Below are 26,712 nucleotides of genomic sequence, written 5' to 3'. Positions count from 1 at the left end.
CTGTACCTTTAACATTGTAATTTGATTTAATTAGTGTAACAAATAGTGTAGGTCTTGCACCATCAAAGAGAGGAAAGTGGTATCAAGACTCTTAAAGTTTTCTTCATGCTACCAATTGGCTGGTATAATGATAAAACAACTAGTGTTTTCAGCTTGTTGAGAACTAATAACCAGGGATCTGGTAGTTATTTTATAACTTACCATTATAATACACTGCTTCATAGCACTTTCAATTTAATGCCAAATAATATATATTTTAATCATGAGTTACAAAGAGTAAGAAATAGTAATATTACTATAAAACATCACGCTCATTACCTGTGACCAGGCTGAGGCAGGATGCTGTACCGTTCTGTCATAGTGGACAACAGGTTTAAAAAGGCCTCAGCGGCCTCAGTGATCTTCAGTTCATCACTGCCTGTCAGCTCAGACCATGCAGTCCCGCTGCTGAGGATGTTGTCCATCTTGTCTCTTGCATCTGCAAAACGATTGGGTCTAAAGCATTGTCTAAGTGGCTGTTAAATCACAAAATTAAATTTGTTTGAAAAACAGACCACAATAAACAAAAATGTTATGGTCTGCAGTCCAACTTATCATAGTATATTATTGGAAGTATATTAAGTATAGCAGTGTGTGAATTACTAGTTGATTTAAAGTTTATATTTATTTGACATTGATGGTTCTGTCATATTTTTCTTAGCATTAAGTACAGTAACATTTATTATGCCATACATTTAATTTATTTGTTTGGATTTAGTTTATTTTCATAATTTAAAAACTTGACTCATCAAAACTTGGGTTACTTTTGATGTTTAACGTATCCTCGTGAATTCTCGTCTTTCTCAAGATTTGGATACACAAGATTATACAATTTTGAGATCAATGAGATTAAACGAGATATTGTGTGGATTTTAAGGATAATTTCTGCTAGAAAACCTCTTGTTCTCCTTTCGGAGGGAAATCATTGAACTAAAGTTAGGTTATTGAATAAATTAGACTCTGGTAAAGTTAGGACTCTGATACTATTTTATATAGTTTTAAATATAATGACTAAGAAAGTGTCCAAGTACCTTTGTGGCAAATGTTTGAAAAATGTTTCAAAGAACAGTGTGTTATATAATGACTGTTTACAGTGGTAAATAAATAGATAACCTATCAAAGAAACAATATCAAAAAGTGAAACAAAAACAATTGAAGTGGATCATTCCTGATTGTAATAAAACATAATATGATGAACATAATAAAAATTCAAATGAAGGTAATGAAGAGTTAATCCAGCAATTACAAGACCAGGACCTAATAATTAAATCATTATCAGAGGACTTGCAAAAATCGAATAAGGAGGTTAAAAGTTTAAGAGAACATACCATCCAACTTGAAAACATAGCTCTTAATACAGAAGGGACAATTATATTATTGGAAAGAGACATAAAGAAACTCAAAGACAATTGTGTTGTACAGGATAAAGTAGTTTTAGATATTCTAGATATTAAGATCTATTCTTTGTGGGGACTTCAATCTTCAATTATTAAAAGATGACAATGATGCTAACCAATTTTTTAACTTGTGTCTCTCACATGGCCTACAAATGACTATCTGTGAACCTATGCAATGTGGAAACTGTATTGATTACTTTTTTAAATATTTGACCTTTCAACACTACTTTGCTAAAGTTATTAACTGTCATATAAGTGATCATTTGGGACAGCTATTCACTGTGCAGACCAACTCAAGAAAAACTCCTATTCTTCAAAAGAAAATATGTTACATATAAGGCACTGTTTTAATTTCTGAATTGACAAAACTCTACCAAATTTCAAGGCTGAAAAATAATTGTGCAAACCAGTCTTCTCCATTTTATTAAACCAACATAATTGACTGAAAAAAACAGACAAATTTCTAGAAAACACTGAATGTTATGCTATTTGTACAAGAGGAAACAGATAAACCTCTATAAAAAAGCCAGGAACTGTTCTTAAGTAACTGTTTATCACAAAATGCAGCTTAGCTACTGCTGTAGTTAAAGTGTTGGAGAGAATTAATGCTATCTCAATCTAAACATGCTGGTGGCTTACTTCCCAACATTGACAATTTATTAATGCTGCCACTGACATTTATGCTCCATGTGTATCCACTTGACGAAGACCTGCGCCTGTGTGAGAACTGTAACGGCACTGGGCAAGGACTCCGGATATCCGGCGACCTCCTTCAGCTCCTTGTCGAAGCCCAGTGTCTCGTCGACCATGTGGGAGAAGTGTTCGTCCTTGTTCATGAGTGATGGCATGTCACTGTGTAGCTTGTCTACCACCAGCTCCACCAGACCTTGGGTCAGCTCCAACTGAAGATAGCACAGGTAATACAGTTTTAGACTGAAAGCAAATAGAATTAAATGTTTTGTATTCTAATTAAATTGTACTGTTTCTGTTTACCTTGGCTGACATTTTAGTTCTTCTACTCTGGTTGAACACGGGCTGCACCCATTGGGTCATGAAATGTTCGTGGTCCCTTATCCAGGTCAGGACCTGGATAAAAGATAAAAGTATGTTCTGAGATTCATCATTAAAATTCATTAATTTTAGTATCTCTTTTTCTAAAGCAAAAGTTATATTACTATTTCAACATTTATTATTTTGAATTTTTTTGTTTTACTTCTACTCAATCTTCCAATTCTGTTGCAGCATTGAAATTATTCTATTTCACAATGATAAGGTCCAATTTAGAAATTTCTCAAGTATTGAATGGAATTCATATTATGTAGATACTGATATAATGTAGAAAGAATCCAGGTACATTCATAAATTGTTTATAACTTTATAAACAAATTAAGAAGAATTAATTTTAATTAAGAAGAAAATGGCACATTGAATTCTTTGTACATTACTAAAGAGGTACTAGCTGTAAGTATTTGAAAAATTAAATTTTATGCTCCAATATCTGTAATAATCTATCTATAAGAAATCATCTACACAGAAATGTAATATTTCTTTCTTAACGGTTTATTAAAAAAATGAATAAAAAGTGCTAATATTTTTAATGATATATTTGAATTTATTGTTCAATTTTAATTACAACAAATATACTAAATAATAATTTTTTTAAGGTAAAAATTTGAAAAATCACCTTTTGGCTTTTTTTTTTTATTTTTTATATTTTTTTTTATTTTTTTTATTGACAGAGTTTTTACACTTGTTTGAAAATGCCGGTTTTGAAGTTTTTGTTGTATGAGAACCTTGATGCAAGGAGTCCCATCACATTAAATCTGTTAGTGCAACGGTAACATGATTCTCTGCAAAAGTTGTGCAATCTCGATGAAAGCCAATCATTATGCCCACACTATGTAGAGACAAAACAGTGAACTACATAGTGTACATTATTTTGCTGTTTTCCATAAAGAACGGCATTACATTAGGTTCACAACAGATTAACTCGTCAGCGGATCTTTTAAAGTCATAAGTCAGCAAAAGCCGTAAAGGGGTTATGTGGGCCAACAAGTAAAAATTTATTTACTTTTAAATACAATGATTAGGCTATGTGATTTACTTTTTCTTATGTACATATTTTTCTCACAGCTTCAATTTTCTCATAACGTTTGGTCAATGAAATTTCCCTGTAAGTTTCTAATTTTTGAGTAATTAACTGTTAAATTTTATAAGCTCAGCGTGTGTGTTTATGTACACAGCCTTCTTAGTGTACAATACTAAAATAACTACAATAGTGAAAAACTTACTTATTTAATGAAATAAAAATAAACAAATGTAATACCAGCTATTATTATTCTTCGGTTTGGAACCATTGTAATGTAATCAGGGTTAACAGTAGTACGTGAATAAAACAAATAAATTAAAATTTAATTACACAGCATTTTATACTCTTCTTTGAAAAATACTGGAGAGATACAAACCAATTCTCACCTGCGTCATGAACCACTCTGGCCTTTCTGGTTGGTTTGTCTTCTTGTTGCCGCAGAAATGATAAATGAAACGTTTTCGTAGAGGTTTCAACATCAACGTGACTGGGAGGGAGAGTGGGGGAAAGTTCCCCAACAGTGAGGAAGTAACAGCTGGAGTAGTCAACTCTGGACTGGTATTGTGAAGGAATCTTGATCATAATTCGTGTTATAATGAAATCTAACCCTGCTACACTGCACTACCAATGACCATCATACCTACTATTTATTGAGAAATACTAAACTATACACATGGAGGGAATGTAAAAAATGGTTTTTTAATAATATTTTTACAAATAAGGACTTTTGCTCTTTTTTGTTGTATAAAAAACAAATGCACCTACATAAAACATATGTTGAGAAACGTCTATTTGAAAAAGTGGAACATTTTTGAAGTTTTGTTTATATAAATCTAAACAAATATTTATTTATTCGTCTACATTAATGTTGTTGCCTTCAAAATAGTTTACATTAGATATTATGCACTTGTGCCAGTGCTTCTTCCAATCCTCAAACTCGATACTCCTTACTGACTGTGTGACCTTGTGGTAAGAATTCATGATGTCATTAAAATTGAAGAACACAGTGAGCATAACCTTCACATTCAACTGCACTTGTCGAGTCTTTTTCGGTCTTGGGGATCCAGAATGCCTACACAATGATTGAGCCTTAGTTTCAACGCCATATCCGTAAACCCATGTTTCTATACCTGTTATAACACGTTTCAGTAATCCTGCAACGACAATAATTTAATTTAGTGACTCCTGAACAACTTCCATTCGCCATTGTTCAGTTTTGTTCATGTTCACGGTCATCTTTGAAACGTTTATATCACTTGTTTTACTCATAGCAGACTCACCACAGGCCTTTGTTAACATTTCCCACACTATGTTCATTTTATTTAATTTTTCACACAAAATTTGATACAAATTATTTAATCCATTTTTTTTAACAAAAAAAAATTGCTGAGTTCATAAAACACATTTTACCTTAGCAGTTGCAACTGAAAAATATAAACAATAAATACAGCTAGAAATTCTATTATATTTCTGGAGCATGAGTTTCAACATAGCAAAAATAAATCTTGACAATCAGACAATCCAAATGTGGAAACTTAAAATTTTCCATTACTTTTTGAACACACTTCGTATATGGATGAAATTTCATTGCATATAGTATACAAGATATGTAAACTGATTGTCATAACAAGAAAAATAAATAAATACACATAAAATTCATAAAGAAAATTAAAGACAGTTTCAACAATAAAATTTAATCAAACAAATTGTTACATTTTTAGAAAATCAGTGGTTGTTATTTCAACCTAAAACAATAAATTACTTAATTTTAATAAATCTAAGGGAGAAGAGAATTACAAATGGGCAAGCCTATTGTTGCAAGTATCTATAATAAGAGTCCATTGAGAACATAAACAACAATCAAAATATATCTTAAAACTACTCAGTCTACTTCAACTGGCACTCCAGACAACAGGTTTTGACTTGGTTGAAAAGGATACGGAAGCTGGATTTCGAGCAGATGTTTGACTATGAGCTGGAACCGGTTCATACAATCTGGTGGTGGTGTAGTGAGTACAGTGCTGCTGACTACAGGCCAGCCTGCAGTCTTCAACACTTCCTCCAACTGTCTGGTACAGAACACACGGTCTCAATAATTAGACAGCAAACAAATATTTTTATTTTGTTTTGCATTTGGAAGTTACAACAATTTTAAGTTTGTATGTTTTAAATCCAATTTTTGGGAACAATTAATATTTGTCATTATCTTATATTTAACATTGTTCTAAAAACAAATGTAAGTGAAAAAAATTCATAATATTACATTTTACACTTTTTTATACAAAAAAAATTCAAAAAATATACAAAAAAATTTTTTAACCCGAAAATTTTAAGAAAAATTAAAATTTTTACAGTGAAATTTTTAAAAAATTTTAAATAAATTTAAAAAAAAAATAAGGAAAAAATTTTCCAAACACCAAAGTAAATTTAAATTTTTTTTTTTTTTTTTTTTGGAAAATTCAAAAAATTTTTTCATCAAAAAAATAAAAAAAACATAAAAAATTTTTTAAATTTTTTTTAAAAAAAAAAGTTTTACAAAAAAATTTTAAATTTTTTTAAATTTTTTAATTTTGAAAAAGGTTTTTTTTTTTATATTTATTTTTTTATTAAAGGGTTTCCCAAACCTTTTTAATTTTAAAAAAGCCATTATAAAAACAAATTAAATTTTTTTTTAAAAAACCTTTTATTTTAAAAAAAGGGGAAATTTTAAATTTTTATAAACTTTTTCAAAATTTTTAAAAAGGGAATTCAAAAATTTCGGGGTTTTTTTTTAAATTCTTTTTTCCCAGTTTTTTTTAGTTTTTTAATATCCCCAATTCCTTTTAAAACCCCAACTTTAAAAATTGAAAAACCCAAAAAATTTTTATTTATTTTTTTTAAAATTTTGGAATTACAAAAATTTTAAAAAAGTATTTAAATTTTAAAAAAAAATTAAAAAAAAATTTTAAAGCAAAAAAAAATTTAAAAATTTAAAATTTTAAAAAATTAATAAAAAAGTATTTAAATTTTTTTTTAAATTTTTAAAATAAAAAATTTAAAAATTTTTTTAAAAATTTAAACAAATTAAAAAAAAAAATTTTTTTCCCAAAAATTTTCAATTTTTAAAAAAAATTTTTAAAGGAATTTTTAAATTTTAAAAATTGGGCATAAATTTTAAATAGTTTTAAAATTAATTTTTTGGTTTTTATTTTTTTCCAAAAATTTGGTTTTAAAAATTTTTCTAAATTTTTTATTTTTTTTACAATAAAAAAAAATTCCAAAAAAATTTGACAAAAATTTTTTAAAAATTTCAAAAAAAAATTAATTTTTTTAAAAAAAACCTTTAAAATTTAAAAAAGGGTTTGAAAGGGGGCAAAAAAAAAGCCCCAAATTTTTAAAAAAAAGGAATTTTTGAAAAAAAATTAGATAAAAAAAAAAATCAAAAAAATTTGGGAAAAGGAAAAAAAAATTTTTTTTATCTTTTTTTTAAAAAAGTACGGAAACCAAAAGTTTAAAAATTTAAAAGTAAACTTTTTTTTAAGGGGAAAAAAAAAAAAATTTTTAAAAAAATTAAACCCCCCTTATAATCACAAAAATTGTAAAAAAATTCATGAAAAAAATTTTTTAAAATTTTTTCAAAAAATTTTTTTGTTTAAAAAAATTCAAAATTTTTCCTTTGAAAATTTTTCCATTTGTTTTAAATTTTCCCGTTTTTAAATTTAAAAAAATTTTAAACTCCCAAAAAAATTTTTTTCCAATTTTAAAAAAAAAACATTTTTTAAAAAGGGCCCCAAAAGCAAAATTTGGAAATTTTTTTTTGGGGTTTTTAGAGTTTTTAAAAATTTTTTTTATTTTTTCCCCTTTTTGTAGGGGAGGTTTGTAAAAATTTTTAAAAATTTTTAATGTTCTTACAAATTTTAAAGGGGGTTTAATGAAAAAAGTAAAATTTACTTTTAAATTTATTTTTTAATTTTTTTAATTAATTTTTAAAAAGGGTTTTAAGAAAAAATTTATTTAAAAAAAAAATTTTAAAAAATTTTTTTAAGGGAAAAAATTTTAATGTGTTTTTAAATTTTAAGTTGTTTTTTATTAGAATTTTTTTTTTTTTTTAAAAATAAAAAAAAATTTTAGTTTAATTTTTAAAATTTTGTTAAAAGTAAAATTTTTAATCGGCCCTTTTTTTTTTTTTAATAATTTAAAATTTGGAAGGGTTTTGAAAAAAAATTTTTTTTAAAATAAAAAAATTTTAATTTTACAAATTTTAAAAACTAAAAGGGTTTTTTTTTAAAAAAATCCAAAAAATAAAAATTTTTTTATTTCCAAAAACAAATTTTAATCCCAAAAATTAAGGTTTTCAAAATTTTTAAAAAGGGCAAATTTAATTTTGTATTTTGGAAATTATCTTTAACCAAAATTTTTCCCAGTGAGGAAGTTTTGGTTTTCTAGTTTTTTTTTTAAAATTTTTTTTGGGCATTTTTACTTAAAAGGTTTTTCCCCAAAAGGGGAAAAATTTTTGTTTCTAAACTTGTAAACCATTTATATTTAAAAAAAAAAATTTAACCTTAAAAAATTTTTTTTTGGGTAAAAAAATTTTGTTAAAAAAACAAAAATTTTACTATATTAAAGTGAAATTTTGAAATTTTAAAAAGGCATTAGGGAAAATTTTTTTAAAATTTAAAAAATTATGTATTTTTTAAATTTTTTTATGGTTAAAACTTTTTAAATTTGGTTTTTTTAAATCCAAATGAGGTGAGTTAAATTTAAATCATTTTTGGGGTTTTTAAAACCAAAAATTTAAAAAGGGTTTTAAAATGTATTAAATTTTTATTTTTTTAAAAAATTTTTTTTAATAATTTTTTAAAAACTTTATTTTTTTAAGGTTTGGTACATGGCAAAAATTTTAAATTTTTGGACTTTAATTTCAGTTTGCGAATTTTTTTTAAATTTAAAAACCCTTTTTGGTAAAAATTTTACTATAAATAAATTTATTAATTTAAAGAACGTGATTTAAAAAAACCCCAAAGACCAAATTTGGCCTTTTTTTTTGGGTGGAAAATAAAAAATTTAAAAATTTTACAGCCCTTTTTTGGGTGGGTTCATACCCCCTTTTTTTTTTTTGAAATGGATAATATCCCCTTTTTTAAAATTTTCTTTAACAATGATTTTTAAATTCAAAAAAATTTATATATTTTTCTTTTTGTAAAACTAAAATTACCTTTTTAAATTTTCAATTTTAATTTTTTACCTAAATTTAGAACTAAATTTTGGGAACCAAAGAAAAAATTGGGGGATTTATAAATTAAAATTTGTTTTGTAAATTATTTCTTAAAAAAAAAAAAGAATTTTTTGGAAACTCCCTGGGAATTGGGTTTAGTTAAAATGTTAAAAAATTTGTTTTTGTTTTCTTTTATAAAAATATAAAAAAATTTTGAGTATAATGAATTTTTATAAAAATTAAAATTTTTTAAAATGGTTTAAAAAAACCCTTTTTAATTTTAAAATGTTATGTCCCTTTGTAATTTTTAAAATTTTTTTTAAAAAGTTTTTAAAAAAAAAAAATTTTTTAAAAAATTGAAAAAAACCCAAATTTAATTGAAAAAAAATTATTTTTTTTAATTGGAAAAAAATTAAATTTAAAAAGGGGTTAAATAAAAAATTTTTTTTTTTTTTTTTTAAAATTTTTTAGTTACAAATTTTATATAACTTTTATTTTATAAAATTTGTTTAAAATTTCAAACTTTATTTTGGTATGAATTTTATTTTTTACAAAGGGAAAAAAATTTATTTTCCTTTTTGAAAAAAAAAATTTTTAAAATAAAAGAAAATATAGGCCAAAAATAAAATAATTTTTTTAAAATAAAAATGGATAAGTTTTTTAAATTTTAATTTTTAAATTTTATGGTTTTAAATTTTTTTTTAAATAAAAAAAAATTTTAACTTTTAAAAAAATTTTTTTTTAAAAAAATTTTCCGGAACCCTAATTTTTTAAATTTTTAATTTAAGATAGGAAAAAAATTTTACCTTCCTTTTAAAAAAAAATTTTTTGTAAGGTTATAATACAAATAGTTTTTACTTTGGGGGGCTAATTTTAAAAAGATACCATTTAGGAATAATTTTTTAGACTTTTGGGGAAAAATATCCCAAATTTAAATTATTTAAACTTTTTTTTTTAAATAAAAAACTAAAATATAAAAAAAGGAAAAAATGTATTTTAATTTTTTCCTTTAATAGTTTTTCTTGGATTTCTCAAAGGTTCTTTTTTATAAATTTTAAAAATTTTTTAAAAACTAAAAAAAATTTTGGTTTTTTAAAAACGGGACCCTTTTCTTTATTAAAATTAAAAACGTATTATCTTTTTAAACCATCAAATAAAAGAAAAATTTTAAATTTTTTTAAAAAATTTAATTAAAAATAAAATTAAACCGTAAACATTTTCAAATAAAACGAAAGGGGAAATTTTTTTAATTTTCAAAAACATTTAAATTTTTTAAATTGGCTTTAAAAATTTTAAAAAAACAAAAAATTGGGTAGGGTAGAAACGGACCTTTTTTATATTGAAATTGGCAAATTTTAACAAAAATTAACCATGTTATAATTTTAATTTATTTTGTTTTTAAAATTATCTTTAAAAGGAAAAAACATTTTTAAAAATATAATAGGGTATATTTAATTTAAAAATAATTTTATTAAAAAAATCAGTAATTTTTAAAAATTTAAAAACATTGTTTTGGATATAACAAAAAAATAAATTGTTTTTGAATTCAAAATTTGGATTTACTAAAACCCCATTAGGAAAATTTTGGGAAAAAAAACGAATTTTTAAAGGGGAAAAAAATTTCCTCAGCCCAAAATTTTTTGTTATAATAACTTGTTTGACCCCCGAAATTTAAATTTTTTTTTTTGTTTTTTTTTAACTTAATTTTTTTTAATAACTTCAATTTAAAAAAATTTTAACAAAAACTAAATCTTTTTTTTAAAAAAAACGGGTTTTTGTACCCTCCCAAAAATTTTAAAAGTGTTTTTTTTCGGGCCCTGATGTCACAAAAAAAAACCCTTTTGAATTTTTGTAATGAAAAAATTTAAAATTGAGGGAGCAAAAATTTTTTGTTTTTAATTTTGGATAAAAATTTTTTGAATTTTTTTTTAAAAAAATTCCCTTTTTAAATTTTAAAACTTGTTTGTTGGAAAAAGACTAACCGGTTTCTTTTATTTCCCTTTTTTACCTTTTTTTTTTTGGTAATAATTAAGGGGTTATTTTTGGGGATATAAAAAGGGTAAACTTTTGAAACCCTTTAAAAATTTTTTATTTTTTTTTGTCTATCAATTGTTTTAAATAAAAATTTTTTTTTTTAAATTTTCCCCTTTTGTTTTTGGTTTTCAATAAAACAAAAGGTAAAAATTTTATTTTTTCGGGTAAAAAAACTTTTTAAAGGAATTTATTTTTTAAAAAAATTTCATCATGGGTACCCCCTCTTTTCTTTTCTTTTTTTAAAAAATTTTCATAACTTAATTTTTTGAAATTTTGTTCACCAAAAATTTGTTTTTTTTTGGGCTTTCCCTTTTTATACATCAATCTTTTTTTTTAAAAAATTTAAAACCCCGGTTATTCAATAAATTAAACCCTTGAAAAAAAAATTTTTTAAATTTTTTTTATTTTAAAAAAAAAGAGCCAAATTTAAAATGCAAAATAATATAAAAAATTTTAAATAAAAATTTAAAAATTAAAAGACTGATAAAAATACATTGGTTTTCAAAAAAAATTAGAAAACAAAATTAACTAGTACTTTAAAGAAAGAATAAGAAGGAGGTTAAAGGGGGATTTTTAATATTTTAAAAATTTTAAATAAATTTTCCCGAGGGGTTACTTTTCCCGGGGAAAGGGGCTTTTTTTTAAAAAATTTTAGGTTGGTTTGAAATTAAAATAAAAATTTTTTCAAAATCAAGTTTTAAAAAAGGGAAAAAATAAAGAAAAACCTTTTTATGGGACGGGGATTAACCAAAAACAAAAATATCATTTTTTTTTGTTTACGATTCAGTTTTTTTGGGGGTTTAAAAACTTTTTCTCAAAAAAACGGAAATTTTCTTATAAAAACCCCCTAACCTAAAAAGAGGAAAACACGGCTGTAAAAGGGGAAAGCAGGTTGGGGCGGTTAGGGGGGCCCTGCTTTTTTTTTCTTATTTTTCCCCCAAATTTTTTCTCCCAAACACAAAAAAAAAAAACAAACTTTTCCAAAAAAAAACTAAATTTTTATAAAAAAAAAAACAAAAAAATTTTTTTTTCTTTTTCTATGAAAAATGATGTGGCCACAGGGGGGGACCCCGTATTTTTAAAAGAAAAAAAAACCCTGGGAATTGTCCCACCCCCAAATTTTAAATTAATTAAAAAAGGGGAAATTTATTTTTTGAAAAAAAAATTAAAAATTTTTGGGGTTTTTTTTTGGGTATAGAAAGTGAAACAGGCAAAAACCCCGATTTAAACCTAAAATTTGTTTGAGATAATTAGTTTGTTATTAAAAACTAATTTTTAAAAAAGTTTAAAATTAAAAAAAATTTTGCGGGGGGGGTAAAAGGAATTGCCCCAAAAACAAAAAATCGATTTTTGTAATTTTTTAAAAAAGGGTTTTTTCTTTTATACTTTGCAAAAATTTTATTTTGTTTCTTAAAAGGGGTTTGGGGTGGGTTAAAAACCCAAAGACCCAAGAAAATTTAAATGGGGGGAAAACTTTATTTTTTTGAAAACATTAAAAAAAATTTTTTTTAAAACCCATTTTCCCCCCAAAAAATTTAATTCACATTTAGTTTTTTTCCCAGAGTTTAAAAATTTTAGATTAAAAAAAAAAAAAAACATGGGAAATTTTTGTCAACCTGTTTAAACCCAGTTTTGAAAAACTAAAAAAAAAAATTAAATGAATAAGGTTTTTTGAAAACCCTTTTTTTAAAAATTTTTAAAAATTTTTCAGGAAAAAATTTTTTTTGGGGATTTTTTTTTGGATTTTTTTTAAAAAAAGGGTAATTTTGTTTTTCCCCAAAATTTACAGGGTTTTTGGGGGGGGGGGGGGGGGGGGGGGGGGGGGGGGGGTTTTGGGGGGCGGGGGGGGGGGGCCCCCGGGGGGGGGGGGGGGGGGGGGGGGGGGGGGACATTTGAAATCAAAATTTTTTTGAAAAAATAATGTGGTTTTTTGGGTTTTAATTTTCCCCCCTTTTTGGAAAAAAGCATAAAGTTAAAGGGTTTAAAAATCCAAAATTAAAGTTTATCATTAAGGGCAAGTTCCCCAAGTTCAAAGAAAGTTTCATTCTACCAAAACCCAATCAATGTGTTAAAGGATAATTTAAACCAGCCCTTTCTAAAAAGAACCATGGAACATAATTCCTTAAAAAAAATTGGAAACCGAAAAAAGAACACTCCTTAAAAAATAATAATTTTGAAAAAAAGGGAAAAGGAACTTTTTTTAGTTTTAAAGGTAAAAAATTTTGGGTTAAAAATTTTTGGGTTTTTAAATTTAGCATATTAAATATTTAAATATTTGGTTAACGAAAAAATGAAAAAATATTTTATCTTTTAAAAACAAATTTAAAATTTTAGTTTTTTTTTCAAAGAAATTAAAAAAGTTTTTTTATTTTTTTTTTTAAAAAATATTGAAAATGTAAAAATTTTGGGGCGACCCAATTTTTGGGATAAAAATTTCCAAAAATTTGTGGTATTTAGTAAAAAAATTTTTTAAATTGTCTTTTTTTTAAATTTAAAAATTTACAAAATTGTTTTTTGTAAATAAATCAAATTTTTTTTCCTTTGGGGTAATTTTTTTAAAAATTATTTAAGAAAATTTTTGCCCGGGGTTCATGATTAAGTTCCCCAAAAATTTAATTTTTTTTAAAGAAAAAAAATTTATCAAGTTTTTTATTCAAAAAAAAGATTTTTTGTTTAAATTTAAAAAAAGAATAGAATTTGTAGGCTTTTTTGCTAAAGGACTTTCGTTTTCCCAGAAAACAATTTTTTGTTAAAAAATTTATTAAATTCCCCACCCCGGGGGGGAAAAATTTTTTTATTTTTTTTATTTTTTTAAAAAACGGGTTTTTTTTAATTTTTTTTTAAAATCTTAAAAGGAGGGGGAAAGAAAAAATCCCAAAAAAGTAAATAAAAACCCTTTTCCCAAAAAAGGAATTTCCCCTTTTTAAAAATTTATCCCCCCGTGCCAAAGCCCCTTTAAATTAATAAATTTTAAAATTTTTTATTAAAATATGAAAAGAATTAATTTAGGGGAATTATTTTTAATTTGAAAAATTTTTAATAAAAAATTTACATCCCCCTTTTAAATTTCTAATTTTGGGGATTTTATCAGTGTTTAAATTTAAGTTTGGGGGGGAAAAAAAATTTTAAATAATAAATTTTTTTTAAAAAAATATTTTCAAACCCCTTTTAATTACTGTTTAAGATTTTTCAATTTTTCAAAAATTTTAAAATTTTCCAAACTTTTAATTTTCTTTTAATAGAAGGAAAAAAATCCATTTTTTATTATGAAAATGTTTGATGGAGGGATATAAAAAAATAAATCCCTTTACCCCCCCCTTACATTATTGAAAAATTTAAATAAAACTATTTTTAAAATTTAATATTTTTTTTCAAAAGGAATAAAAACCCTTTAAAATAAAATTTTTATAGATTTTTGGTTCAGGGGATTTTTCCCTTATAAGGGAAAAGTTTTTTAAAATTTAAAAAATATTTTATTTCTATTTTTATTTTTTCTTTTTAAACGTTTGTAAAGAGTTTTTATTTTTTTGGGCCCCAAAGAAAAACCGGAAAAAAAGTGGAAAGGGGGAAAGTGGGGGAAGAAAAATTTGAAGTATAAATATTGTTAAGCATTAAATTTTTTTCCCTGGTTTCGGGAAAAAAAAAGGGGGAAAGGGGGGAAAAAAACTAAAAGGGGAATTAAATTTTGGAGTCAGGGGGAAAAACCTGGAAGAAAAGGCCCCCTTGGAATGATTGAAAAAAGGGAAAGAAAAATTTTTTTAAAATTACATTTGAACCCCAAAAATTTTTTTAAAAAAAAAGGGGTTTTTTTTTTCAAAAATTTGTAAAAAAAATAATTTGTTTAAAAATTTTATTCAATTTTTTTTAAATTTGGTTTTACAAAATCAAAAGAAAAAAAAAATTTTATTTTATTTTTCAAACTTTTAAAAAAAAGGTTTTTTTATTAACATTAATATTTTTTTGTTTTATTTCTTTTTTTTTGAAACATTTTTAAAATTTTCTATCCACTTTAATATTTTGAAATTTTTGGGGGCCCTTATTTTTTTTCCCTTTAAAAATTTATACTTGGAAAATAAATTATTCAAATTTATTTTTAATGAACCCGGGATTTTAAAATTTTCCCCAAAAATTTATCCCCTAAAAATAAATTTTTAAAAAAGGGAGGGATTCCCTTAACAAAAAGGGGCAAAAAAACAAAAAACAAAAAAATTTAAGGTCCCACCAAAAATTTTTTTGGGATTAATTAAATTTGAGGAAAAAAACCAAAATTTGGGGGGAAATTCAAAAATTTTGAAAAAAAAGTTATATGTGGGAATTACGGGAATAAAAAAATTTAAAAGGGGGGTTAAAAAGCCCAGGTTTTTTTTGGGAAAAAAAAGTTTTAAATGGGTTTTTTTTTTGAACTTTGAATTTCAAAATTTTTTTTTTAAAAAAAAATTTTTAAAAAATTTTTTAAAAAAAATTTTAATTTTAAAAAAAATGATAAAAAACTAACGGGGTTTTTTAAAAATCTTTGGGGTTTTAAATATATAAGTTTCGTTTTAAAAAAAATAATGTTTGATATTTTTAAAAATTTTGCTTAATTCTAAAAATTTTTTTTGGGGATTTTGTTTTTAATTTAAAAAAATTAAAATTTTATAAATTTCAAAAATTTCTGTTTTGGGGCTTATTTTTTAAAAATTTAATTTAAATTTTTTTTATTTTTTTAAAATTTTAAAAGTTTAAAAAAAAAAAATTTAAAAAAGGTAATTTTTAAAAAAATTTTAATGTTGGGTAATAACAATTCATGTTTAAAATGCTTTTATTCATTTAAAAACAGAATATTACAAAAATTTTAAAATAGTGTGTTTTCTTTACAAAATTTTAAAAAAAAAAGGAAAAAAAAAAATATGTTGGGAATAAAAAAATAATGGGAAATTTTCTTGAATTTTTTCAAAAAGACAGAGGAAGGGAAAAAAGAAAAAACATATAAATCAAAATAAAAAAAAAATTTTTCATTTTTTGAATCAAGATTTAGGTTTAAAAAATTAAAAAAAAAATTCATTAAAGCTTAAAAAGGTATTATTTTTTCAAAAGTTAAAAAAAATTTTACCAAGCTTTAAAAAATAAAAATTTTTTCTATGCAAATAATTTATTTTATTTTTTTTTAAAAAGTTTATTTTTTTAAAAAAGTTGGAAAAAATTAAAAAATTTCTTTTTAAAACAAATTTCAACTTTTCTTTGGGGGAAAAACCTTTGAGCATTTTAAAAAATTTTTTTAAAATAAAACCCCCAAGGGGGGGTTTTTAAAAATTTTTTTTCTGTGGTTGAAAATTTAAAAAAATTGTTATTGCAAATTAGCTTTTAAATTTAAAATTTTTCTATTTAAAAAAAACTTTTTACCAAGATTTTTGAATTTTAAAATTTTTATAAATTTTTTAAAAAGGGGTTAATTTAATTAATGGATTATAAAAATTTAAAATATTTAATTAATTTTATTTTTTAAAAAAATTTTTTATAAAAAATCTAATTTTCAAATTTAACCTGTTTTTTAAAAAAATGCAATTTTTAAAAATTTCAAGAAAAATTTTTAAAAAACTTTTTTAAAAAAAAACCTTTTTTAAACCAAAAGGTTTACGAAAAGGAAAAATGAATTGGAAAAGAAAGTAAAAAAAAGGGCCCCCAAAGGGAAAATTTTGGATTTAAAGAGGGAAAAAAATCAAAATTTGGTTGGTTTGTTTTTTTGTATTTTTTAAACCTTTTTTGCCCAAAAAAAAATTTTGAAAGGGGAATTTTTGCCAGACCCCGAAAATTTTTCCCTTTTTTTCCAAAAACATTTGAGTAGGGAAAGGAAAAATTTTCCTGAGGAGAATATTTAAAAATTACAACGGGTTTTTTTTTCCCCCTTTAAACCCCAAAAGGGTGGGTTGGAAATTTATTTTTTAAAAAATTAAAAAATTCATCAAGGCAATTTTAATCTCACGGTTTTTTTAAAAATATTCCAAATTTAAATTTTAACAAGGGGGCAAAAAAATGTGGTTCAGGTTTTTCAAATGGGGTTAATTTTATAAACAACAAGTTTAACAACTTATGGAATGAAATTCTAATTTGAACCTTGGAAGTAATGGGTCCCCCTTTAAAATTTAAAAATGGAATATTAAAGAAAAAAAAATAAATTTTTAATACAAATCATGAATAATTATAAAAAAACCTTTAAAATTTAATTTTTTTTAAAAATTTTTCATTTTTAATCAAAGTTAAAAAAAAATATTTTTCTTAAAATTTAAACATTTTTAAAATTTTTTAGCTTTTCCTTTTTTTTTTAAACTTTTATTCTCTCCAAAAGAACCTTTTTGGAATATGGGGGGAATTTTTAAACCCCCAATGCAATTTTTATAAAAAAAGGACCCGGCCCCTTTTCTCCCCGCCCCCAGGGGATCCCCAAAAAAGGGCCCCCCCCTTTGCCCGGGCATTTCAAATTTATTTAAAATTTTTTTTTTGGGAAATTTTATTTTGATTTTTTTACCAATACCGGGCCAAAAGGGTTTTTAAAATGGCCCATACTTTTTTTTTTAATTTTTTTCCCAAAAAATTGGGAAAAAAAAAATTTTTTTAAAAATTTAAAAAAAAAGGGGTTTTTTAAGTTTTTATTTAAAGATTTACTACCAAAATTTTTTTTTTATTAAAAAGGGGAAGTTTTTTGGGAAGGGTTAAAGGGGGATTAAACATACCAAAATGGAATTTGGGCAGGTGTTTTAAAAAGGGTTTTTAAACTAAATTTTTTTTATAAAATGTTTAAAAGAAAAAAAATTTCATATTTTTTTAATTAAAAGAATTTTTAGGTTTTTTTTTTAAGTTTTAAAAAAAATGTTTTTTTTATTTTAAAATTTAAAAAAAAAATTTTAGTTTTTGTTTCCCCCTTTTTTAAAAAAAAAATAAAAATTTTTCCCCCTTTTGGGTTGTTTGTAATAAAAAAAAATTAACCCTTTGGGATTTTTTAATAACCCCAATTTATTTTTGCTTGGGAAACCCCCAAAAGCTCAAATTGTTTCTAATTCGAAAATTTTATTTTTATTTTAAACCTACACTTTAGGTTTTTAAAAATACTTTTGGTGAATTTTTGAAAAATAAATATACAATTAAAAATAAAGTAAAATTTTAAATTGAGGAATTTTTAAATGTAAATTTTTTATTTTTTCCTTTTTTATTTTTTCATTTTAAATTATAATTAACAAAAAAATGTAATTATGTATAATTTTTTATTATCATATTTTAGCAAATATATACGGTTTAAAAACCAAAAAAATTTTTTTTTTAAAAAACCCCAAAAAAAAAAGGGGGGGGTTGGTGTTTTTTAATAATTGGTAAAATAAACAAAAATTCTTTTAATTTTTTTATTAAAAAAGGGAAAATCAAGGGTCCGGGGGCCCAAATTTTCTTTTTTTTAGTAAAAGAAAATTTTTTTTTTTAAAAAATTTGATAAGACCAAAAGAGTTTAAAATAAAAAAAAGGGCTTTTTAAAAAAAAAAATGAACTTTTTTTTTGAAAATGGAAAATCGGGGTTGGCCCCCCCAAAATTTTTTTTTAGTTTTTTTTTCGGTTTCTTTGGAAAAATTAAATTTTTTTTCAACGAAAAATTTTAATTTTAATTTTTTGGATTATTTTTGTTTTTTTTTTTAAATAAATGAATGTTTTGTAAAAAATGAAATAATATTAATTTGGGGAATATTTGAATAATTAAAAAATTTTCCTTGGTTTTTGTAAAATTTTATTAAATGGAAAACAAATTTATAAATTTTTTCTCTTTCCCAAAATTTTTGAAAAAAAAAATTGGCTTATCAAAAAAGCTTTTTATTTTTTTTTTAAAAATTTTTTTAAAATTTCATTTTTTTAATTTTTTTAAAATAAAAAAGGTTTAAAGGAAAATTTTCAGGCCTTTTAAATTTTTAAAAATGAATAAAAAAAAATATACCTCGTAATTTTAAAATAATTATTCCCCAGAAGTTAAAATTATTTTGTGCCAAGAGGTTTTCTTACTTTTTTGCCGAAGATTTAAAAATTTTTTAAAAAATTTTCCGCTTCAATGTTTTCCTAATTTTTTTTTAACCTTTTTATTCAACGATTTTAACCAACAAAATTTGTTTAAAAGGGGGGAAAAGAAAAACCGGATCCCTCGGTAAAAATACCCAATTCACAAAATCATAAATCTCAAAAAATTTTGATGTTTCCCCCTTTAATTTAAAACTTCCTTAAAAAAGGCACATTTTTTTTGTTAAAATTTTGGAATTTTAAGAAAAAAATTTAAAAATAAGAAAATTTAAAAAAAAGGTATTTTTTTTTTTTTTTTTTTAAAAAAAATTTTTTTTAAAATTGGGGGGCTTTAAATAAAAAAAAGGGTTTTTTAAAAAAACTAAAGGAATGCAAAGAAAAAAGGTGGCCCCTTTAAGAACCGGGGGGGTTTTCTCGAGAAACTCCCCTTAACGGGTTTTTTTGAGAACCCTTTTTTGGCGACCAAATTTTTTTTTAAAAATTTAGTATTTTTTTTTGTTTGTTTAAAAAATTTTAATTTTAAAAAAATAAAAAAAAAAATTTTTAAAAAATACAGAAAATTTAGGGGATGTTTTTTAATTTGGGGAAACTTTTAAAAAAAAAAAAATTTAAAAATTTTCCCTTAAAAAAAAATTAATTTCATGTGGTGAAAAAAAATTTTTTTAACTGTTTTAAAAAGAAAAAAATTTAATTTAAAAATTAAATTTTTTAATTTTTTTAAAAATATAAAATAAAATTTTTTTTCTTTTTTTTTGGGGGGTTTGGGTTTGAAAAAATTTCCCAAAATTTTTTTTACAAAAATAAAACAAAATTTTTAAAATTTTTCCCCTTTTCATGCAAAACCCCAATTTAAAAGTTTAAAAAAAAAGAAGGTGATTTTTCCTTTAAAATTTTAAGTGTATTGGTTTTTGGGGGGGCCTGATCCGGGGGGGGGAAAAGAAACCCCCGTTTGAAGGGGCCGGCCAAAAAGATAATGGGGGAAAAAAAAATTTTAAAAAAAGGTTTTATGTTTTGGGGTTTTAACCTAAGAAAGGGTAATTAAAGAAATTTTAATTTATTTTAAAATTTTTTTTTTTCAAAAAGTTAATTATTTTTTTTATTTTTTAAAAAAAAACTTGGAAAATTTGATAATTTAAATTTTTAAATTATTTTCTTCAATTTTTTTATTTTTTAAAAAAAAAATTTTTGAGGTTTTAGTTATTTATTTTTTTTTTTAAATTTTTTTTTGTTATTGTTTTTCTAAACAAAAAACATTTTTTAGTCCCAAAAATTTTTAAAATATTTTATGGAAATGTTTTAAAATAAATTCCCAAAAAAAAAAAATTTTTGTGCAAATAATTATTTTGGGGAAAAAAATTAAAATTTTTTTAAAAAAAAATTTTGTGAAATTAAAAAGTTTAAAAAATTTAAAATGCATAAAAGCAAAATTCTGGAAAAAATAATTCAAATTAAAAAAAATTTTTTAAATTTTTGTTTTTGTTTTAAAATTTTTCATTGAACTCTTTGAATTTAAAGTTAAAAGTTTTTTGTTGGTTTTCAAAAGGTTTTTTTTTTTTTTTTTAATTTTTTAAAAAAAAAATTTTTTTTTTAAAATTTTTGTTTTAAAAAAATTTTTTTTTAAATTTTTTTGGGTTTTATTTTTTTTTTTTTTCGACTTTTTTAAAATTTTTTTCTTAATTTTTTTAAAATGGGTTTTTTGGGTTTTTTTTCCCCTTTATTTTTTCCCCTTTTTTCCTCTTTGTTGTGGGGGTTTTTTTTTTTTTTTTTTGGGGTTTTTTTTTTTTTTTTTTTAAAAAAATTTTTTTTTTTTTTTTTTGGGAAAAACTTATTTTTTTTTTTTCTTTTTTCTTTTTTTTTTTTTAAAAAAATTTTTTTTTTTTTTAAATTTTTTTTGGGGTTTTTTGGTTTTTAAAATTTTTATTTTTGGGGTTTTTAAAAAAATTTTGGTTTTTTTTTTTTTAAAATTTTTCTATTTTTTTTTTAATTTGGGAAAAATTTTTTAAAAATTTTAATTAAGGGGTTTTAAAAAATTTCCTTTTTTTATCTTTTTTTTTTTTTGGAAAAGATTTTGGGTTTAAAAAAAAAAATGGGCCCCCCTTTTTTGTTTTAAACCCAAGAAAACATTAAAATTTTTGGGGGAAAGGGCAATTTTTCTATTTTTCAAAAGATTTTAAATTTTTAAGGCCCCCCCCAAACTTACCCCGGGTTTTTTTGCAAAAAAGGGGTTGTTGAAATTTTTTTTCTTCCAATTGAAAACCCAAATTTTTTTTTAAATTTTAAAAACAAAGGGAAAACCCCAAAAAATGTTTTTGGAAATGGTTTCCCCCTTTTTATTAAAAAAAATTTTTTTCCTTTGGGAAAAATTAAATTAAAAATTTTTTTTTTAAAATTTTACAAACATTTTTTTAAATTTAGTGGTTTTTAAAAATTTTTTAAAAATTTTTATTTTCAAAATTAAATTTTTTTTTTAAACTTTTTTTTTCAACTTTTTAAAAATTTTTTTTAAAAAATTTTTATTTTGTTTTTTAACAAATTTTTTTTTTTTTATTTTTTAAAAAAACTTTTAAACTTTTTTTCCTTTTAGGATTTGGGGTAAAAAATTTTTTTTAAATTGGTTTTAAAGTTTTTAAAATTCCCCTTAAAATTTTAAAAAATTTAAAAAATTTCCCAAAATTTTTTTAAATTTTTTTTTTTATTTCCCCCCCGCAATAAAAACCCCTTTTTTTAAATTTTGGGTTTAAAATTAATTTGGGGCCCCCCGGGGGCCCTTTTTAAAAAAAGGGGGGCTTTTCCCCCCCCAAAAAAAAAAAAGGTTTTACCCTTTTGGGTTTTAAATTTTATTTTTTCTTTAAAAGTGCAAATTTTCAGTGGTAAATTTTAAATTTGGGTTTTTGTTTAAAAATTTTTTTTTTTTCAAAAATTTTTTTTCTAAAATTTTAAAGGTTAAATAATAGAAAAAAATTTTTTAAATATATTTTTTAACCCCAAAAATTTTTTAATTTTTAAAGTTATTAAAAAATTTGTTTTTGGGTTTTAAAAAAGTAATTTTTCCCCCCCAAAAATTTAAAAAATTTTAATTTGAAATTATTTTGGTGGGGTTTTTTTTGAAATTTTGGGGGGCCCCCAAAATACATTTTTCAAAACCGGGGGCCAAAAAAGGGGGAAAAAAGGGGTTTTTTTGGGGGCCCAAAAATTTTTTTTTTTTTTAAAAATTAAAAATTTAAAAATTTTTTTTTTTATTTTTTTTTTTTAAAAAAATAAAGGAAAATTTTTTAAATTTAAAAAAATTTTTTTTTTAAAAAAAATTTTTTAAAAAATTTTTTTTTTTTTTTCCCCCCTTTTTTTTTTTTTTAAAAATTTTTAAAAAAAGGTGGGGGCCATTTTTTCCAAAAAAAAATTTTCCTATTTTCATTATTCGACCAAACCCTTTCAAAATTAAAAAATTTTTGGTTTAATAATAAAACAATTTAATTTTTCCCCCGCTTGCTTTTTTTTTTTTTTTTTTTTTTATTTTTTCAATAAGGGTTTTTCCTTTTAAATAAAATTTCCAAAAAAAAAAATTTTATCTTTTTTAAAAAATTTATTTTTACAAAATTTTTTTTGATAAAATTTTAAATTTTTGGAAAAAAAAAATTTTTTTTTGTAAACTTTAATTTTTTAAATTTAAAAGGGGGGGGGAAAAACCCCCTTTTGTTTTAAAACCCCTTTTTTTTGGGAAAAAAAAATTTTTAAAAATTTTTTTTGCAAAAAAAATTTTTTTTTTTTTTTCCCAAAATTAAAGGGGAAACCCCATTTTCCCCGGGGGCCCCCCTGGGTTTGGAAAAACCCTTCTTTTTGTAAATTAATTTTAAAAATTTGTTTTTTATTTTAAAATGGGAAAAAAAAAAAGGGAAAAGTTTTTTAAAAAAAATTTTTTTTTTCTTTTAAAAAAAATTTTTCCCCACAAAAATTATTTTTTTTTTTAAAAAATTTTTTCTTTTTAAAAAACCCCCCCTTTTAATTTTAATTTAAAATTTTTTTTTTTAACTGAATTTAAAGATTTTTAAAAAAATTGGGAAAAGGGGTTAAAATTTTAATTTTTCTTTTTTTAATTAAAAATTTTTAAAAAAAATTTTTTTTTTTAAAAAATTTAATAAAACAAAAATTTTTTTTTAAAATTTTTTTTTTTTTTAAAATTTTTTTTTTTTTTCCTTTTTTTTTTTAAAAAATTTTTTAAAGGTTTTCCCCAATAAGGGCCTACTAAAATTTAAATTTTCCTTTTTTTTTTATTTTGTTTAAAAAGGGTTAAAAAACCAAAAATTTGGGGGGGGTTAAATTAAATTTTAAAAAAAAATTTTTTTTTAAAACAAATAAATTTTTTTTTACCCCTTTTTCCCTTTTGTAAATATTTTTATGGAAAGGGGCCTTAAACCTTAATTTAAAAATTTAAGAAAAATTTTTTAAAAAAAAATTTAAACTTAAAACCCCAAATTTAAGGGGGGGTTTTAAAAAATTTTCATTTTTTTCTTTTTTTAAATTTTTTTAAAATTTAATGGAAAATTTTAAAGTTTAATTTAAAAAAAATTTTTTTTTAAAAAATTTTGGTAAAATTTCGAAGGGGTTAAAACCCCATTTTCCCAAAAAAACCCGGGGGGCCCAAAAGGGACAATAAATTAAAAAAAAAATTGGTGATTTTGGAATTTTCAAACTTTTTTTTTAAAAAAATTTTTTTAAAAATTTTTTTTATAATTTTTAAAAAAAATTTTTAAAAAAAGAAAAAAAAATTTTTAAAAAAAAAAAAAATTTTTTATAAAAAAATTTTTTTTTTTTGCAAATTTTAAACCCAAAAAACCCCTTTTTTAAAAAATTTAAAAATTTTTTTTCATGGGGGGTTTTTTAAAAAAAATGAAAATTTTTAAAAAAAAAATTTTTTTTTTTTATTAAAAAAAAAACCCCTTTTTTTTTTTAAAAAATTTTTTGGGAAATATTTTTAAAAAAAAAATTTTCAATTTTTTTAAAGGGGAAAACTTTAAGTAAAAAAATTTTTTTTAGAAAAACCCCCAATTACCCTAAATTTTTAAAAAAATTTTTTCCCAAAAAGAGGGGCCCAAAAAAAATTTGGTTTTTTTTAAAAACCCTTTTCCCTCACCCCCTTTTTTGGAAAAACCCAAAAAGGGGGGGGTTTTTTTTTCAAAAACTAAATCAAAAATTTTTTTTTTTTTAAGTTGGTTTTTTTTGGAATTTTTAAAATTTTTCGGTTTTTTAATATTTGGTTTTTTAGGCCCAAAAAATTTTTTTTAAAAAAAAAAATTTTAAATATTATTTCCCCTTGGGGAATTTCGGTTGAAAATTTAAAAAATTTGGGAGGGGGAAAAAATTTTTTTTTAAAAAATTTTTAAAATTTTTAAAAAATTTTAAAAAATTTAAAAACCCCTTGGGGATTTTTCCCAAAAAATTTTATTTGGAAAAAAATTTGGGATTTTTGTAATTTTTGGGGGGGGCCCCGGGGGGTTTGAATTTTTACAAAAAAAATTTTTCCCAAAAATTTTTAAATTTTTTTTTTAAAATTAAATTTTTACAAAACCCAAAAAAAACTTTTTTTAAGCTCAAAATTTTGGGTTTTACTTTTTTAAAAAGGGGGGAAAATTTGGGGTTTTTAATAAATAAAAAATTTTTTTTTCAAAATAAAAAAATTTTTTTTTTTTTGGGGGAAAAATTTTTAAAAAATTTTTTAAAAAAATTTTTTTTTTAAAAAATTTTTTTGTTTTTTTAAATTTATTTTTTTTTTTTTTTTAAAGGGAAAAATGGAAAAAAAAAATTTTTTTTTAAGAAAAAAAAAATTTTTTTTCCATTTAAAAAAAAATAATTTTTTTAAAAAATTAGTATTTTATTTTTTTAAAAAAAAAGATTTTTAAACCCCTGTTTTTTTAATTTTTTTTAAATTTAACAGTTTTTTTAAAGAAACTTTTTGAAAAAAATTTTAATTTTTTTAATTTTTTTTATTTAAATTTTCCAATTTCCATTTAATTTTAAAAATTTAAAATTTTATTAATTTTTATTTAAATTTAAATAATTTTTAAACTTTCATTTTGGAAAAATTTTTATTTTAATTGAAATTTTTTTATTTAAAAGGGGGTTTTAAAAAATCAGCCCCGGGGTTTTTTTTTAATTTTTAAAAAAAAAATTAAAGATTTTCAAGAAAAATTTTTAAATTTAATTTTTAAAAAATGTTTAAAAAGGAACTTTTTTTTAAATTTTGATTTGGAAAAAATGGGTTGGGGAATTTTTAAAAGGATTCCTCTTTTTTTTAAATTTTTTTTTAAAAAAAAATTTTAGAAAATTTAAAAGGGGGTAAAAATAAAAAATTTGAGGCAAAAAGGGAGGGAAAAAAAATTTATTTTTTAAAACAAAATTCCCCCAAAAAAATTTTTTTTTTTAAAAATTTTTTTATTAACCCCCCCAAAACCCAAAAAAAAACCCCCCCCCCAAAACCCCAAAAGCCCAAAAACCCCAAAAGTTAAATTTTTAAAAAAAAAAAACCCCCCCAAAAATTTGTTTTTGGGGGAAATTTCCTTTGGTTTTCGTACATTTTTTAAAAAAATTTATGGGGTTTTTTCCCATTTTTTGGGGTTTTTTTTTAAAAATTTTTAAAAAATTTTTTTAAAAAAAATCCCTTTTTTTAAAAAAAAAAGGGAATTTAAAAAAAACCAATAAAATTTTTTTTTAAAATTTTCCCCAAAAAACAAAATTTTTTTTTTTTTTTTTTGTTTTTCTGGGGGGAAAAATTTTTTTTTTTTTAAATTTAAAAAAAAAAATTTGAAAAAAACCCCTTTAAACAAATTTGTTAAAAATTTTTAAAACTTTTAAAAAAATTTTTTTAACAAAAAAAAAATTTTTTTTTAAAAATTTTAAAACAACCAAAAGGGGTTTTAAAGATTGAGAACTTTTAAAGGACCATTTTTTTTTTTTATTTTTCTGGGAAAATTTTTTTTTAAAATTTTTACAAATTCAAATTATTTGCTTTAAAAATTAAAAAATTTTTAAGCAATTTAAAATTTAAATTTTAAAAATTTGGGGTTTGGGTTGATTTTTTAAAAATCTTTTTGGGTTTAAAAAAAAATTTTTAAAATAACAAAAATTTTTTTTTTTTGGAAGGAAATTTTTATAACCCCAAATACCCGGGGCCCTTTTTTCCCCTTTTAAAAGGTTTTTTAAAAAAAAAATTTTGTTTATTTTAAACGGGGAATTTTTTGGGAACCCCAAAAATTTTGAAAATGGGGGTTTTAAATTTTAAAAATTTTTTTTAAAAAATTTTTTTAGGAAAAAAATTTTTTTTATTTCCCAAATTTAAAATTAAACCTTTGGGAATTTTCCCTTTAAAAAATTTTAATTTTTCTTTTTAAAATTTTTAAATTCAAAAAATTTTTTAAAAAAAAAATTTTTTTGGAAATTTTTTATTGTTTAAATTTCCCGTTTTTTTTTTGTTTTTTAAAAAATTTTTTTTAAAAAAAAATTTTAAAAATTAAAATTTAAAATTTTTTTTTAAAAAAAACAATGGGGAATTTTTCCCCAAAAAAAAAACCCAAATTTGAAAATTTTTTTTGTTTAATTTAAAAAAAAAATTTTTAAAAAAAATTTTAAAACCAAAAAAGGGGGGGGTTTTTTTTTTTTTTTTTTTTTCAAGGGGAAAAAAAAAAAATTGGCCCCCTTTAAAAGATTCTTTGGGGCCCCAAAAAAAAAATTTAAAAAAATATTTTTGGGGCCAAAATTTAGGGGGTTTAGCTTTTTAAAAAAAAAATGGGGTAAATTTTTTTTTTAAATTGTTTTAACAAACAAATAAAATTGGGGTTCCAAAAAAATTTTTTTTTTTTTTTTTAATTTGGTTTTTTTACTTTTTTAAAAGGGTTTATGAAATGAAGGTTCTCAAAAAGGGGAAATTTGGGGAAATATTT

General features: G+C 21.7%; 1 protein-coding gene across 1 annotated transcript in view; it reads right to left on the bottom strand.

Annotated features, from left to right (window-relative positions):
• The window catches only part of LOC124354320 (RAD50-interacting protein 1-like), a 47,654-nt gene that overhangs the window by 10,373 nt on the left and 10,569 nt on the right, over positions 1–26,712 (bottom strand). Inside the window, exons 2-6 of the mRNA XM_046804681.1 lie at positions 5,466–5,613; positions 3,912–4,080; positions 2,430–2,522; positions 2,113–2,338; positions 319–478 (exon numbers count right to left, since the gene is read on the bottom strand). Coding sequence (XP_046660637.1) covers positions 319–478; positions 2,113–2,338; positions 2,430–2,522; positions 3,912–4,080; positions 5,466–5,613 — 796 coding nt within the window. The remainder of the gene's footprint in view (positions 1–318; positions 479–2,112; positions 2,339–2,429; positions 2,523–3,911; positions 4,081–5,465; positions 5,614–26,712) is intronic.

Source organism: Homalodisca vitripennis, chromosome 1 (genome assembly GCF_021130785.1).
Source record: "Homalodisca vitripennis isolate AUS2020 chromosome 1, UT_GWSS_2.1, whole genome shotgun sequence".
In the NCBI taxonomy this organism is placed as follows: domain Eukaryota; kingdom Metazoa; phylum Arthropoda; class Insecta; order Hemiptera; family Cicadellidae; genus Homalodisca; species Homalodisca vitripennis.
This window is presented reverse-complemented; position numbering and strand designations above follow the sequence as displayed.